We start from the raw sequence: 15,475 nt of genomic DNA, 5'->3' as shown, positions 1-15,475 counted from the left end.
TTCCTCACCTTGAGTATGGAGCCCCAGTAGCATCCTGTAGAGAAATGAAGATGGAATGTAATTTCCATTTCTAGTATTAATGTCCATTTCAATATGTAGAACTTCTTATCTGGTAATATGGAAAAACTATTCTGAACTGCATTCTGATGCATGCCTCCATTACCAACTTCCTATCTATTCTGCACGTTCCCATCTGTATACTTGATGAAACCTGTCTTGAATAAATCTTTTACTTCACATCCATCTTCATTGCATCTCTCTACGCCTACCACAACAAACCTACCTGAAGTAATTTTGTATTGTTACAGGATAATTTCCTTGTTACCCACTCTTTTGCTAATATACTCCAATGAGGCTTGTGTTCTCACTGTTCCACTGAGATTGTCAGGGTCTCCAAATTTGCCAAATCCAATTGCTACTAATCTTTTCTTACCTGACCCCTCAGCAGCATTAGGCAAAGATGGCTACTTCCTCCTTTTTGAAATATTTTCTTCTGTTTGTTTTCACAACACCATATTGGTTTTCCCTTTCTTTCTTAAGCTGATCCTTATCAGTCTCCTTTCCTAGCTCCTAGTCCTAGGTAGGTGGTCTCATCCCATTTCACAGCTTCATTATCTTCTGTATGCTGATGACCCAAATCCATATCTTCAAGCCTGAGCTTTCCTCAAAACTCATATACTCAATGATCTACTGTACATCATGAGACTCATATGCCCAGTGATTGATTCTATATCATGGCTTGGGCACCCAATGGACATCTCAAACTTAGCATCATCCAAACAATACACATTTTGTTTCTGTCTCCCAGAAATGTTCTTACCCTGCTCTTCCCCAAATCAGGAAATCATGCCACTATTCATCCAATTGTTGAGTAGTTAAGCCAGTGTTTCTCACACTATTTTTGGTGAAAACCAGGTTTTAAAAAATTTCCAATGCATAGTTTTATAAAGTAAAATAAAAATGAATTCATAGCAAAAATGTAGTTTAGGAGGCATGCAAAATTATTATATTTAATAGGTAAATAAAATTTTTCTGTCAAATTGCTATGAAGATTTCTTAATGGTTACTCTCAGTTTCTGTACTTATGTCAAGGTGGAGAGGTGATAGCTTACAGATTGCCACAGGACCTCAGACCACACTTTGAGTGTACCAAGTTAAACTCTGAATCTAGGACTTGTCCTGAATTCCTGTCATTCCTTCTCCCTGCTGAATACTATCAAGCTTAAATGTCACCTCCTCAAAGCAGCCTTCCCAGTCCACTTCATGTAAATGAACTCTCCATTCAAATTCTCTGCACAGTACTGGTTACTATCTAGTATATTTCTTGTTTGTTTATTGATTGAGCGACTGAATATCTCTAAGGGTTAGAATGTTAGCTCCACAAGTGCAAAGATCTTGTTTATCTTGCTTCTCACTATATCAACAGAACATGGAATGGTGTCTGCCTTGTGGCAGATGCTCAGTGAGTATCTGAAGAATGAGTGAATACATGGATGACATGGGGGCAATCACTTGTTCCAACTGCATCTTTGAGGACTCCTGAGCCATGGCTTTGGGCTGAAGGTAAGACCTTCTGTTAAGCTTGTGACTCTAGTTAACCACAATTTCATAATTTAGGTGAGCACCATGGAGACAGCACTAGGATGTTCCTGAAATAGAATTCGGAAGTACATGGATGATACACATCTGCCTCCAGTCTTACGCAGAGTGATTGCATTCAGGACTCATAAAATGTATTCTCAAGCTATTAAATCACATTACTCATGCCCTTTAGTTATTATCTTATACATATTATCACCTGAATTTGTGTAGAATTGGAACTTAGGAAACAGAAATACAGAAATCAGGTGTTTCTTGGTTTCAATTTCTTGAACCCAATTTTAAATCCTCCTTTCTTGGCCACATCTCACAGTGGGTAAGCAAAATAAACCCACAGCTCTTCAGGGTAGAGAAAATGATTAATCTTCAGTTAGCTTATTAATTTTTAATCAGATAATTCAAACCAGTTAAAGTAAAAAATTGTCCACTTCCATTAATTTGAAACCTAGTTTAAAAGTATTAAGACTATTTTATATATTATAGGAATTTTTTAAAAAGTTGACAAAGCTTCCAGCTACCTAGTAGACCAAACTATATGAGGCTGACCTTTTTGTAGGTCAAAAATATAGAATTTCATATGATTCAATCTAATACTTCACACAATGACTATATTTTCCATAAATACATTTAATGATCTCCCAAATGTGAAATATTTTAGTCTTGCCAGTTTACACTTGATCTTAGCCAAAAGGCCGAGAAGACTTGCCAGTTTAAAATCACATGAAGAATATATATTTCTTCTTTCTTGAATTGCATTTATGCTTCTGATTATATATTATTTTTCTTTTTAACACATTTGTTTATTTTCTGGGATATTGAGGATTAAAACCAATGAGTCATTTTATTCCCTTACATATGAAGTAGGTGTTAAATAGAGGCTTTATTATTTTGAAAATTACATCCAAACAGAATAATTCACATAGTTCTCAACCTCACACACTGATCCTAAAGTTCAGGAAACCTCAGAGTTTTTGTGAGGGTGGCACGAGGGATGTCTTAGCCTTCTACGGCTTCTCATCTTATTTTATTTAAGTCCCCAAATTCCTAGTCCTTTCCTTTTTTTTCCCCCCAGTTCTTTCCATACCACCTCTAGTCATTGTCTAATGGAGCTCTTGCTCTAAATTAAAGCATCTTTCCTGAAGCTTCTTTTTTTTTTTTTTTTTTCCTGAAGCTTCTGCCAGACATGTAAGGGCTGGTAACTTCCTGGCTAAATAGATTGTCAGAGTTATTATAGGGAGAGATGAATTCCTGAAATTCTATTTTGAAAGTATGAAGTAATTTTCCCAAAGAAGGGTTATTATACATAGTGGTAAGTTATGATTATACTTAACCTTCAGGAATACAATGGATGATATATATGAGGCCTCAAGTGCCTGCCTGAGAATATAAATACCACATTGTCTCCATGTATTCCAAACTTGATTTGACCAAGTTGCGGCCTGACTTTACGGGGTTTATAAATATTTGAATTGATTTGATCCAAGGAACTACAGAAGCACTATGATGAAAATATGCACATTTTGTTTTACTATAAAGGTATGCATATTGGTTATATATTTATTATTTTATCAGTATAGCAAATTGGGAGGTGATGGAAACAGAACACTCACTGAGTTATTTAAAAAATACTACTCATAACTAGGTACTGAGGACACAGTAGCAACCAGATCTTAACTGGAAGTTTTTATCGAGGCACAAAGATGGGCTAGATATAAAAAAAACAAGTGAATTGGCAGACAAACTATTCCCCAGAAATTTCAAAAGCAGGTGCTTACAGACAGGCTAGACCATCTAAACCCCTCACCTCCTCCTCTACAAAGAAGCAAGGAGGAAGATCCAGTGAGAGGACTTTGGAAAAAGTTATTGTGTCTCTGCAGCTCCTACCTCCTCCTCTACTCCAAGGGTACCTGCCTTCACTTTAAGCTCAGCAAGGGAGATTAAATGGATCCATCTGGAGAGCTTGTTTTGTTTTCTACAATGGGTTAATATCTGACTCCTGCCTAAAAGAGCTAAAGCGAGGAGTGAGGCAGCTTTTTGTCACTGGGCAAGCTGCATTGTGTCAGGGCAGAGGACTTGTGATAGGTTCCATCCTGCACACATGGGCCACATACAAGACAAAGCCACTATGGGGTCAGATTTTGTCTCTCTGTGGCTGGAAAAGGGAGTGTGGAACAGTGTAGTAAAGCGGGGGAGGATGAAGTAAAAAAGAGAGAAGCTGGCCATACTTCCCTTCCTGGCTTTAGGTTCACCATTTATAACAGTCTCTGCAGCGTGGGGGTATGGATGGGAGTATTTGTGTGTGGTGTTATATTTCTGAATAAGGATTACAGTGTTGGTTACTACAAGGACTGGAAATTTTGTGCTACTGAGTCAAGACTATTTCACAACAAAGTTACCATAGAACCTTAAAGAACTAGATGGGCCAAAACTGTTTTGAGACTGACTGCCTTAGGTTTGATATTGCTAGAGCAGGAGAAATAGTCCCACTGAATAAATTCAAAGGGATACTGGGAGAAAAAAATTTTTTTAGACATACTTGTTTAATTTACCAAGTATATAATGTATAAATTGCAAATCAGCAACAAAATAAGAATGCTGTAAATCAAGGAATTCCCATAAAGGTTTCACAAATATTTGGGAAATGGGAAACAGGAACATGCAGTTGGAAACCATACAGTTGTGTGACAGGGGTACGTCGCCTGTTGCTAAAGCACTGAATCTTTATTCCTGAGCGGTTACCAAAGATGTATACCATCCCCAAAGAAGAAATTGACCTCTTTTTGTAGTGCTTTGCAACTAAAAGTTGGTTATCACAAGGATAACTACCCTGATTACACATAAATCAAGATTGTCATTCCAAGTCACAATTGATGGGACTCAGATTTTGTAAAGAAATTTGCAAATAAAAGCAATATGTAGGAGTTAAATTTAAGTGCTTTCTTCACTGTTTGCAGAAAGGTTGTCCTACTGATCTTCTGCTGGTGGACACAGGCTTTGAATTCCCAGGACTGAATTTATGCTGCAATCTCCCTTTCCCCTTGCCTTATCCCTTTGTCAGTAAAAGCAGCAGTTTTTGCATCAGATGCTTGTAAGTGATGTCTATGCCCAAAGGAGAGAATGTTTTTCTGTCTGAAACTGACATTCAGTTAACACCAGAATTTTGCTTACTTTCAATGTTTTCATCTTTTTAATCTATTGAGTGAAATGGATTATTATCATAGGGTAGTATCCATAATTAGGCATAATCAGAATCTATATAGTCAAGTGAGATATTTTCCATAGATAGGCCACAAATCCAAAATTTTCTATTTGGTCGAAAGTTTCATTATTTTATATGAAACTAATGTAAATCCCATAACCATGTACTAATTCAGCACATATTCTGTACCTACTCTGTGCCAGACACAACAGGGGTGCAGCAATGATTAAGACATCCACCAATTCCAGCTCTTAGGGAGATTATAACTGGTGTATCCTGGGTGGGTCTATGGCAGATGACATGGGGATACTTCACTATCCCAAGGTTCTACTGTGCCCCAAATAAGCAACCTAAGGTCAATGGCTGTGTGGAATTCTTATTAGAAAAGGAATGATGGCAAGACTCACAAAATAGGATTTTCTTTTCTTTTTTTTTTTTTTTAAAGATTTATTTATTTATTTATGATAGACAGAGAGGCAGAGACAAAGGAGGAGGGAGAAGCAGGCTCCATGCCAGGAGCCCGACGCGGGACTCGATCCCGGGACTCCAGGATCGCACCCTGGGCCAAAGGCAGGCGCCAAACCGCTGAGCCACCCAGGGATCCCAAAATAGGATTTTCATAAAGAGTTCATAGTAAGAGATGAAAGAGGTATGCTTTAGGTAGAAGAAAGGACTAAGCAGCTTAGAGAAGAAGATTAGAGGAACAAAAAGTATAGCAAGAATTAGGTGCATATTTTTTTCTTTTGGCAGTATCTGGGAACCACAGACAGTTTTAAAGAAGCATTAATTTAAAAAGTGTGTTGGGGGGAATGAGCAGAATAAAGTGATGGGAATGTTTCCAGAGAAATGAGGTCAAGGAGGAAAGCTGAAATAAGACTCTGTGTGTGTGTGTGTGTGTGTGTGTATGTGTGTGTGTGTTTAGAAATTAACAGTTACCAAATATATACTGGGTAAAGAAAATCATGTTAAGTCATGTGTGAATTAAAATAATTGGTCAGGAAACATTCATTATTATATTTTGTGATCCTATGTTCCTTTGACTTCTCAGATTCACCTTGCTATCCTAAACCATTTATGTTTATTGTTGTCCACTGAAGATCCACTGGTGGTGAATGATACACTTCAAAATAAGGAATAATGTAGCCTAAAATCTAGAGGCTGGGTACCTCTCGTGTCAATTCAACTTATCATCAACTCAAAGAAACTTCACTGTCAGTTTAGAAAGCTAGCCAGATAAATATGAACCTTTGTGTCACACAATGTTCTAAGAATCAACAAGCAAATGTTAATTGCTATTTAGAAATGTTATATAAAATGAGTTAGAAGGTAAATGCTGAAATATTACAGTTATGATAATACAAAGTGGTAGATATGTCAAAGAAAACCCATATTCTAAAACGTTAATTTATAAGTTTGAGTTCTGGGTAGGAAATTGTCTATAGTCAATATTCATTGTTCAAGGACCTCTGATTTATTTCCATGCTCAGCATAGTGGAATGAGGTTAGACCACACACATGTTCTAAAAGGTTGCTGTTCTTCATTTGCTAGGAATAAAATGGGTAAGAGTCCAACTTTCAGATCTAAAAGTTTTCAAAGCAAAATAAAACAAAAACAGATGCATACTCTTCAGAAGAAATAATTTTCTTCCCCTTCATATGTACAGGCTAATATGGGAATGATAAAACTGATCATTTTGATTCCTCTGTCCCCAGACTACAGATATAGATGGCTATCAATAGGCAAGTGTTTCTTTATGATTGTTTTTCCACTTTCCCAAGCAAATTTTCTTCTTCTAACTTCATCAATAGGCCACAATACATTTTAGACAGTTCTCCGCAACATCTTCACTATCATTTCCCAAGGCAACAATGACAGAACAGTATTATAATGTGGTCATCCTTTTATTCCCCAAACTTACTCAGAATCAACATCTACCAACCTAATGCAAACTTTCCATCTTAGACAGATCCTTAGTTTCCAGAATTGCATTTATGCAGCTTGGTTTTCTTATTCATGGCATAGAACTCAGTCTAGGACCAATTCTGTAACTAAACCACCATAGCAATTCTCAGACTAATGATTCTTAGAAGAACACTGATGCACGTCACAGATATTCAAATGGAGAGTATTGAGATGCTTTTTGAAACTGCTCCTAGTCCCTTCTATTAGCCTTGGAGTTAATTCATGATGGAAGCTTAATAATGAGCTCTATCAGGATTATGACATTCAATTCATAGAAGTTCATGTTTACATATGCTCACGTTTCAGGTAATTAGGAGAAAAACCCTACTTTGCTGGAGTTGGACAGCAGATTAGCATGGATCTACCTACAGAGTAACTATAAAAGTAAAATCAAACAGCTTGTGTGCTGACCTGGTATCATTTTTTAAAATTTTTTAATTTATTTATGATAGTCACAGAGAGAGAGAGAGAGAGGCAGAGACATAGGCAGAGGGAGAAGCAGACTCCATGCACCGGGAGCCCGATGTGGGATTCGATCCTGGGTCTCCAGGATCGTGCCCTGGGCCAAAGGCAGGCGCCAAACTGCTGCGCCACCCAGGGATCCCACCTGGTATCATTTTTACAGGCTTTTAATTGCTCCCTCTCTGAGTTATAAAAGACATAGGCTGAACACAGCTCCGATTTCAGTGACACTTAGAAGGATTAACAACCACATATGTGATGACAGTGTTACAGGAAAGCAAATCTGCATCAGACAGAGCAACATTTATGGGGCTTACAGGTAATTGCCATAAAACTGTAAAAGGCTGCATGCACAGTTGCAGGGAAAATGTGGTGTCCTGGAGACCAGGCCTCCAGCTTTAGTTCTAACACTGACAGTTTGACAACTGTGCCTCCATTTCTCCATTTAGAAGATGGAAGAGAGAAGAATAGTTGCCTTGGCATTTGCCTCCCAGAAACATATGTAATTTGGTGAAACAATACAGGAAAAGGTACTCAATTATAGCGAGTTTAACTGTTCTTCTTCGATTCAATAATTTAAAGTCAAACTGAAAAAGATTTTAAGCAGCACATTTTCAAAAGAATCTACTTAGTAAAAATTGCCCAACATACAGCACAGTTGTAAAATACTGTATATCCATGGCTCCACTGGAGGTAAAGGACAGAAACACTAAGGAAAACAGCATATGGTCAGGAAAATCTGGAGCCTTGTTTCCAGGGATTACTTATGCTACAAATTCTACAATATTTGGCATATACTTTTGACTGAAATATTGTGTTATGTTTCAAATTAGATTTTATCAGTTTCCACCTTGGGAAATAAATCAAGAGTTTGGTTGTTAAAAAGTAATACATTTTTAAAAATAATCATGTTATGAAATGTAAAAGTAAATAGCTCAAATAACAAAATAGTCTATTTTTTTTTAATTTGATGCTCACTTATGGCTTTTCTTTCTCTCCTTCAGTGTGAACACTCACTAGTGAGCAAAGAGTTGTATGGGTTGAACCACAGGATATTGACTAATGGCTATTTTACATGATTCAACTGATGTTGAATGTAAAGATTGAAAGGAACTGGTGAATAGACCTCTAGCACCTTAGATTGTAGAAGTCAAATAAAGGACAGCGTGGAACCCTAGAGTTCATTTCAATCTAGATCTTCTCATACATTGAAATATATCAAAGATGTGATGGTGTTTGTCAATACTGAGCTGAGGATTGCTGGAATGGCCAACAGACTATCTAATCTCTCTTTCCTTAACATATTTCATCCTACATAAAAACATATAAACAGTTACATTGAATTAACTACTGGAGTAATCAAGAACCGTAGATCCATGTAGGTGAGTTTCCTGTATGACCTTTGGTTAATCTATGCTCTATCTTCTAACACTGCAGGGTCAGCCTCACTGAGGTCTGGTGGCCCAACCATCCAAGGACTGAATTAAGTGAAATTGTATTTCTTGTATTGAAATTCCAATAAACCATTTGAGCCCAACAATCTTACCTGCTGGTTTGATCTGACATCACTGAAATTCATTTTTTTCCCCAAGTCTAGAATCACTGCATTCTTAGTTTCACGAATGTAATCATCATTCACTGGTTGGGGAGACTTTGTGTTTTTCTTCATTAGTCCCTGGGATGGCCTGTAAAATAAAGTCACAGCTGACACACCCATGAAAAGCCCTTGCCAGTACCCGAAAGCCTAGGAATCAGGGTGGCTGAAATGGCAATCAGATACCAGGAGTCATCAGGCACTTAGGCCCCAACGTTGAGCACTGCACAGAGAATCTGTGTTTGTAGAGGGGTTTTCAGTATTTAAATTATTGAAAATGATTTAAAGTAATCATGCCCTTTGCTCTAAAGTGTTCAAAATCTGTTTAGTGTCTATGAGGGTTATCTAGGAATCCACTCAATGAGAGTCCTGTCCCAGATGAAGCTATTCTAGGCATAGGTCCTTTCTTAAGTGACATCTTTTACTTCAGAGATCTTAATGACACTTACACAGATGGTGCACTTCTGGGCAGCCCCATGGCATTAGTGGGCGGGATGGCAGGGAGAGAAGGCAGGACCGAGCTGAGGAAAGCCACCGGGTTCTGAATCCGGCTGGTAGGAGAGACTGGAGCTGGGGAAACACAGCGAGGCTGAAACTGGTTTCCACTGGAGACAGCAAATGTGAGTGGTGGTTGTGCTGGCTCTATGGGAGCCGGAGGGGGTGGCTCGCTTTGGATGGACGCTCCTCCCAAAGATTTGGTTTGCATGGAGGGGTGAGAAAGTAAGAGGCTCTCTTTGCTCACTGTCCTCTGAATGGTTTGAGGTGTGCCGCTCAGGGTGAACACTGGAGAGCTGGAAGGGGACGCGCTTGCTGCTGCTGCGGTGGCACTTGGAGAAGGGAAGAAATGCTTGGGCCGGGCCAGGCTGAATGTCTGTGCCGGTGGGGCCTTCACCTGCTTGCCGGACGCTGTCACCGCCGGGGAAGCAGTGGAGTTCAAAACGCTCATGTGGAAAGGAAACTCCTTAGGAGATGAAGGAGACGGGTTTTGCAACTGCTGTTGTTCCAGTAAGACTTGGTTGTGAAGCTGTTGCAGCTGACTGGAATCACTGCACACGAGAGTGGGGAGAGAAAGAAGGGAAATCTGTCACCCTTGACCTCACTCATCAGAAAATGTGTAGGGGCACCTGGGTGCCACCTGGCTCAGTGGTTGAGCGTCTACCTTCCACTCAGGGCATGATCCCGGAGTCCTGGGATCGAGTCCTGCATAGGGCTCCCCATAGGGAGCCTGCTTCTCCATCTGCCTCTGCCTCTGTCTCTGCCTCTGTGTCTCTCATGAATAAATAAATAAAATCTTAAAAATAAAATGTGTATACAGGCTATTTATAACTTTATGCTGACTCAGAACACACAACCAGAGTTGCCAGGAAGGAGCTCATCAATTCTTTGTGAGCTGTTTCTCCTTTCTAAATCTGTTTGTGAGGAAAAGGGGAAAAGCCCTCATAACGCACAGCTCCAAAAGGCATCGTTTACATTATATTCTTTGTGTTGTGACCCTACAACATGGCAGCCCAATTCTAGAGTGTTTATAAGTTAGGAAAAGAAATTGAAACAATGCTCCTCTGTTGGGAGTGCCTAAAGTTCTGGTAGGAGCAAACTGTATCTCAGCTTTGGGACAGAAGGCAGCGACATAAGTAACTGAGTGTGTTGTATTCTTCATTCTGCTTCAATTTATTTATTTATTTTAAAAAAGAGTTTAAAAAAGAGTTTCACCACTGAGTGGGGAGCCCGACACCAGGCTCAATCCTAGGACCCTGAGATTGAGATTTGAGATCACAATCTGAGCTGAAGGCAGATGCTTAACCAACTAAGCCACCAGGTGCCCCCATTCTGCCTCATTTTAAAGCAAACCTTAATAAAGCTGCTGGATGTGTCTTGGTGTTTCTAATCCTCTCTCAACAACAAAGCATTATAGATAAGGTGATCATATGTCCCAATACATCCTCGAGTCTTGGTTTATGCCTGTTTTCCTGGCATAATTATTAATAATGCTCTTTTACTTTAAAAAATATCAGGGTTTGAATGGTAGATTATATGGCCACCCTAGTTAGAAACATTGCCTTACATGTGATGTGATGAGCGCTGGGTGTTACATGTTGGCAAATTGAATTTAAATTTCAAAAAATTTTTAAAAATTAAAAAAGAAAAGAAAAGAAAAGAAAAAAGAAAAGGAAAGAAAAGAAAAGAAAAGAAAAGAAACATTGCCTTAGACTTTAATTGTTCCTAAGGGGAAAGAAGAAAAGCTGGAAGTACTTTTTTCTTTCGTAGGAAGCTGAGTTGCAGAAACATTATATGATTTGCCTACAATCTATTTATCTTAATAAAATGGTTAATTATTTTTTTTAAGATTTGTTTATTTATTTGAGAGAGAAAGAGCAAGCAACCACAGTGGGGAGGGGCAGAAGGAAGAAGGAGAGGGAGAGGAGACTCCACTAAAGAGGGAGCAAGCCCGAGTGGAGGTTGAGCCAAAATCAAGTGTTGGACACTCAACCTAAGTGCCCCTGGTTAATTATTTCTTAAGAAAGAAAATGGAGGGATCCCTGGGTGGCGCAGCGGTTTGGCGCCTGCCTTTGGCCCAGGGCGCGATCCTGGAGACCCAGGATCGAATCCCACATCAGGCTCCCGGTGCATGGAGCCTGCTTCTCCCTCTGCCTGTGTCTCTGCCTCTCTCTCTCTCTCTCTGTGACTATCATAAATAAATAAAAATTTTAAAAAAAAAAAAAAAAAAAAAAAAAAAAGAAAGAAAATGGAAAATGAAAATCTCTAAAAATCTTATACGCATAAAGTCATCAGGGCTGCTAAACTTTGCTGTTTAGAAGTATTTACCCTCAAATGAATAACAACAGGAAATTCCACAAGGAAGACTGGTGTTTCAAATCTACCACAGCTTTACATTCTTTGGAAACATAGATTGCTGCTGTAACATAGGTGATCTGCTGAACATGAGATCTATTAAAAATGAAAAGTTCAGTATTTTTATAGCATCAGGAAGGTCAACAACACCAGTGATAATAAAGTTGAATCAGGAGGTTCTCCAAACGTTGATTTTTCTGAATTCTTGGAGTTTAAGATCTTTTTCCTTTCTTTCAGTAACATTTCTGATACACAATATATGGAAAAGTAACTTCACAAACAGACCCTATTTGCTGTCAAATGGCTGCAATCATTCTACTCATCTATGAAAATTCTTGTTTTGAGTTAAACTAAGAATTCAGAAGTGTTAGCCACTTGGTATAGTAACTTTCTTATCTCTCTCTCCTTTTTAGAAGTTTTAAGCTGAGAGAATAAAGTGATATAATTAAAAATTAATTAAACCTTTTAGTTTCATCATAGAGGAAAGATTCAGCGACCAAGAGAAACAGAAATAACTTTGTTAGATTATCCTTAGAAAAATAAAAATATATACAATTAGTATTGTTTCTGTGTTAACTTAGTCAATAGAATGAAAATACAGAAATCTTTAGATTTTAATGGATTTCATATTTGTCAGGTCACATTCTGTGATTGCTATAGCCAGAAAATAATGCTATATGGTTTTCAGGACATCTCTGCATAGAGTAGTTTACATGAATGATTTTGCAGAAATGTTTTATTGTGCTTAGGGAAACAGAAAAAGTAGTATATGACAAGTAAGTAAGCTTAGAAAGATAAGGATGATAAAAGGGGGCAGGAAGTCATTTGGTATTGATTGATTCTTGTTTCCTTTAGTTCTCACTGAATAAAAACTAAGAACTAGCTTTTTACTTTAAGTAAGGCTTCCCAAGGCACATTAGCCCTTATCATCCAATGCAATACATTGGATTATAGAGGGTCACAAGTCTTAAACATAAAGATATATGAGATACAGTGTCAAATTGTTTTGATTATCTGAGTTTCTGGAAGAATTCACTTGGAAATAATGTCTCTTTTTGTTTGAACAAGGTTGTTTTTTCCCCCTCTCATTTTATTAGTCTTGTTTCAGAAGGGATTTAAAACAGTTGTTTGGATTCTCTTATTCATTACATTGGGTGTCAATTCCATTACTCGACAAACTTTTATTGAATCTTCTGTGTTTACTTTGATAGGCTGTGTAGGAGATATGAACATGCATGAGATAGTACAAGCTATTCAGGACTCAAAAATCTTATTATACATACATATGACATAAATAACCACTGGTTATTTACAGATAACATGTGGAACTTACCTACTGCAATGAAAGAAGAAAGGAAGAGAAAATTAATTACAACGGCTACCAGTTCTAAAATCCTGAGTAACATCTCTAATTCAAAGTAACTGCCTATCATAAATTGTTATAAGCTCAGCTGCTCTTTTCTTGTTGTCATGAGGATATCTGAAATCAGGTTTATACCCAAGGTTTCTTTTATCAGTTTTCAAGTTGACATCATTACCCAGGCAGATTTATCATCTCTCTTGGGTTACCTGAATATATCTTGTCCATTGCCACACACATAATTTAAGCATAATGCTCAAGAATATGGTTTCTACAGACAGACAGACTTAGGTCCTAATCCTGGCTCTGCCACTCATTATCTGTGTGGCTTTGGGTAGCTTCTACACTTTTTCTGACCCAATTCCCTCATAAATAAAATAAGAATAACGTCTCAACACTGTTGTGAAAATTGATAAATTGCCTACCACATATAAGTAATCAATAAATGGTGGCTCTTTTACTTTTTAGTTTCTAAACTACAAATATTAATTTCAAGATTTCTAAGAATGAAAATTAGAGTTTCCAAATTATAAGGATGCCTCTTGTGGTTTCTGAGATACAAAGTAATTTCTTAGGGATTTTGAACTGTTGAAATAAAACAGGCTTAATGATCAAACAACAAAACAAACTTGGGATCAAGTATCAAGTATTTTTGAAAGCAATTTTGGCAACAAAAATTTGGGGCAGTGTGTGCTGGAGCCCGTTCTGGACTGCTCTAGAGAGCCGACTGTGCACATCTCATTCCAATTCCCAGTTAATGACCTTTCTTTAACAGCTTGAAATAGAACACGGTGGGAGAAAATTGGCAAATGCTATGGGCTTCCCCGTCTCCACCCGTTGTTAAAACATCTGCCAGCACATCACTGATTAGGATAACTAATTCTGAGTAAACATGTCTCTGCACTTGGCTTTTAGCTGTGGTTTTAACAGTGGCTACCATGCTGGCTACACACTAGAATCACCCACAGAGCGTAAAAGACAAACAAACAGGTTTGTTTGCTCAGAGAGTCAGTTGGCCCGGGAAAACATCCAGGCTTAGTTATTACTATCTTTTAAAAAGTAGGTCAGTGGTTCTTAAACTTTAGTGAGCCTCAGAAGCCTCTGCAGGGCTGTTGAAATGCAGATTTTGTTCACCCAGCCCCACCCCTATTTCTGATTCAAGTCTGGAGTGGGACATGAGTCTGCATTTCTATCAAGCTCCCAGGGGATGCCCATGCTATGAATAGCAAGGCTCTAGGTGGTTTTCTCAGGCATCTGGGACTGAGAACCACTACTCTAAAGAAACACTTGTCCCCAAAACATAGGCTTTCCCAGTACATTCTGATTTTTGTCTGACATTTTCCTCACTTTAAATGTTAGTTATTGTTTTCTGTTGGGTGTGGAGGGGTGTTTGTATGGGGTGGGGTGGAATGATAAAGGGTTGTATCCCAGACTTTCCAACTTTAGACCAGTAGTTTCCAAAATGGCTGAATATTAAAATAATCTGTGGAAGGATTCTGATTTAGTTGGGATGGAAGGCATAAATATTTTTTTAAAAGCTCTACATTTTATTAGAGAATGTAGCTAGGATGAAGAATCACTGCTCTAGACAGCTTGAATTCAAGTTGAAAATCTCAAAGTCTGAATTATCTAGGCTTGGATGATACAATGTTTAAAAATGACAGTTTCTCTTTCTCTTGCAGTTTTAGGATCTGTAAGAACTATGTCTATTTTCTGTATAAATGGCAAATTGAAGGAACAAGCAGAAAATCGTATCCTCAAGATTATTCCTAGAGTCAATACATTTTAATGCAAAACCTAAAAGATTAAAACCAGTGAGGTCAAAACTAGTAAGAAAATGCTGTAGATGGGTCCCCAAAGGACTCGTGAGTGTATGTGTGCACATGTACAAATATATTTATTCCTCTACTAATACAAACCTATATACACACAATTAAGAGAAAACTTTAGGAAGGCAAAAAAAGATTAAAGAATTATATAGTGCAGAGGACTGGGATTTGTAGAGGGTGTCACTACATAACTTAGTAGCAAGAATTATTATATTCATTGAAAGTCTAATGTGGCAGTTACTGTTGGCTGACTGCTTAATTCTTCCATTTGTAAAAGACTTGATTTTATTCATGGAGGCAACATATGCAGCCAAAGACTACACTTCCTCGTCTCCTTTGCAGTTAGTATACCATGTGACTAAGTTGAGTCACAAGCACAAGATTTTTGGGTAAGACCTAAGAAGACTCCCTAAAAGGAGTCTGACATCAGACCACTATCAGCCATCCTGACCACTATCAGCCATGCTGACCACGAGGGGACCTGGAGAAGAAGCCAATACTGAAGGTGGCAGAGCAGAAAGACAGGAGACAAGGTTGTTAGTCCTGTGGAGCCACTATAACAGCCCCAGACTGCCTAATTCCTCTATTTTTATTTATTTATTTATTTATTTATTTATTT

At 38.1% G+C, this 15,475-nt stretch overlaps 1 protein-coding gene across 6 annotated transcripts in view; it reads right to left on the bottom strand.

Annotated features, from left to right (window-relative positions):
• MYPN (myopalladin) overlaps positions 1-15,475 on the bottom strand; it is a 110,199-nt gene that overhangs the window by 21,937 nt on the left and 72,787 nt on the right. For all 6 annotated transcript variants that reach the window (XM_072823302.1, XM_072823305.1, XM_072823303.1 and 3 more), the window contains 2 exons: positions 9,267-9,863; positions 8,770-8,908 (listed from right to left, as the gene is read on the bottom strand). In XM_072823302.1, the coding sequence (XP_072679403.1) occupies positions 8,770-8,908; positions 9,267-9,863 (736 nt within the window). The remainder of the gene's footprint in view (positions 1-8,769; positions 8,909-9,266; positions 9,864-15,475) is intronic.

The sequence above is a fragment of the Canis lupus genome, chromosome 4, assembly GCF_048164855.1.
Source record: "Canis lupus baileyi chromosome 4, mCanLup2.hap1, whole genome shotgun sequence".
Classification (NCBI taxonomy): Eukaryota; Metazoa; Chordata; class Mammalia; order Carnivora; family Canidae; genus Canis; species Canis lupus.
Note: the sequence above shows the minus strand (reverse complement) of the source record. Positions and strands in the feature narration are given on the sequence as shown.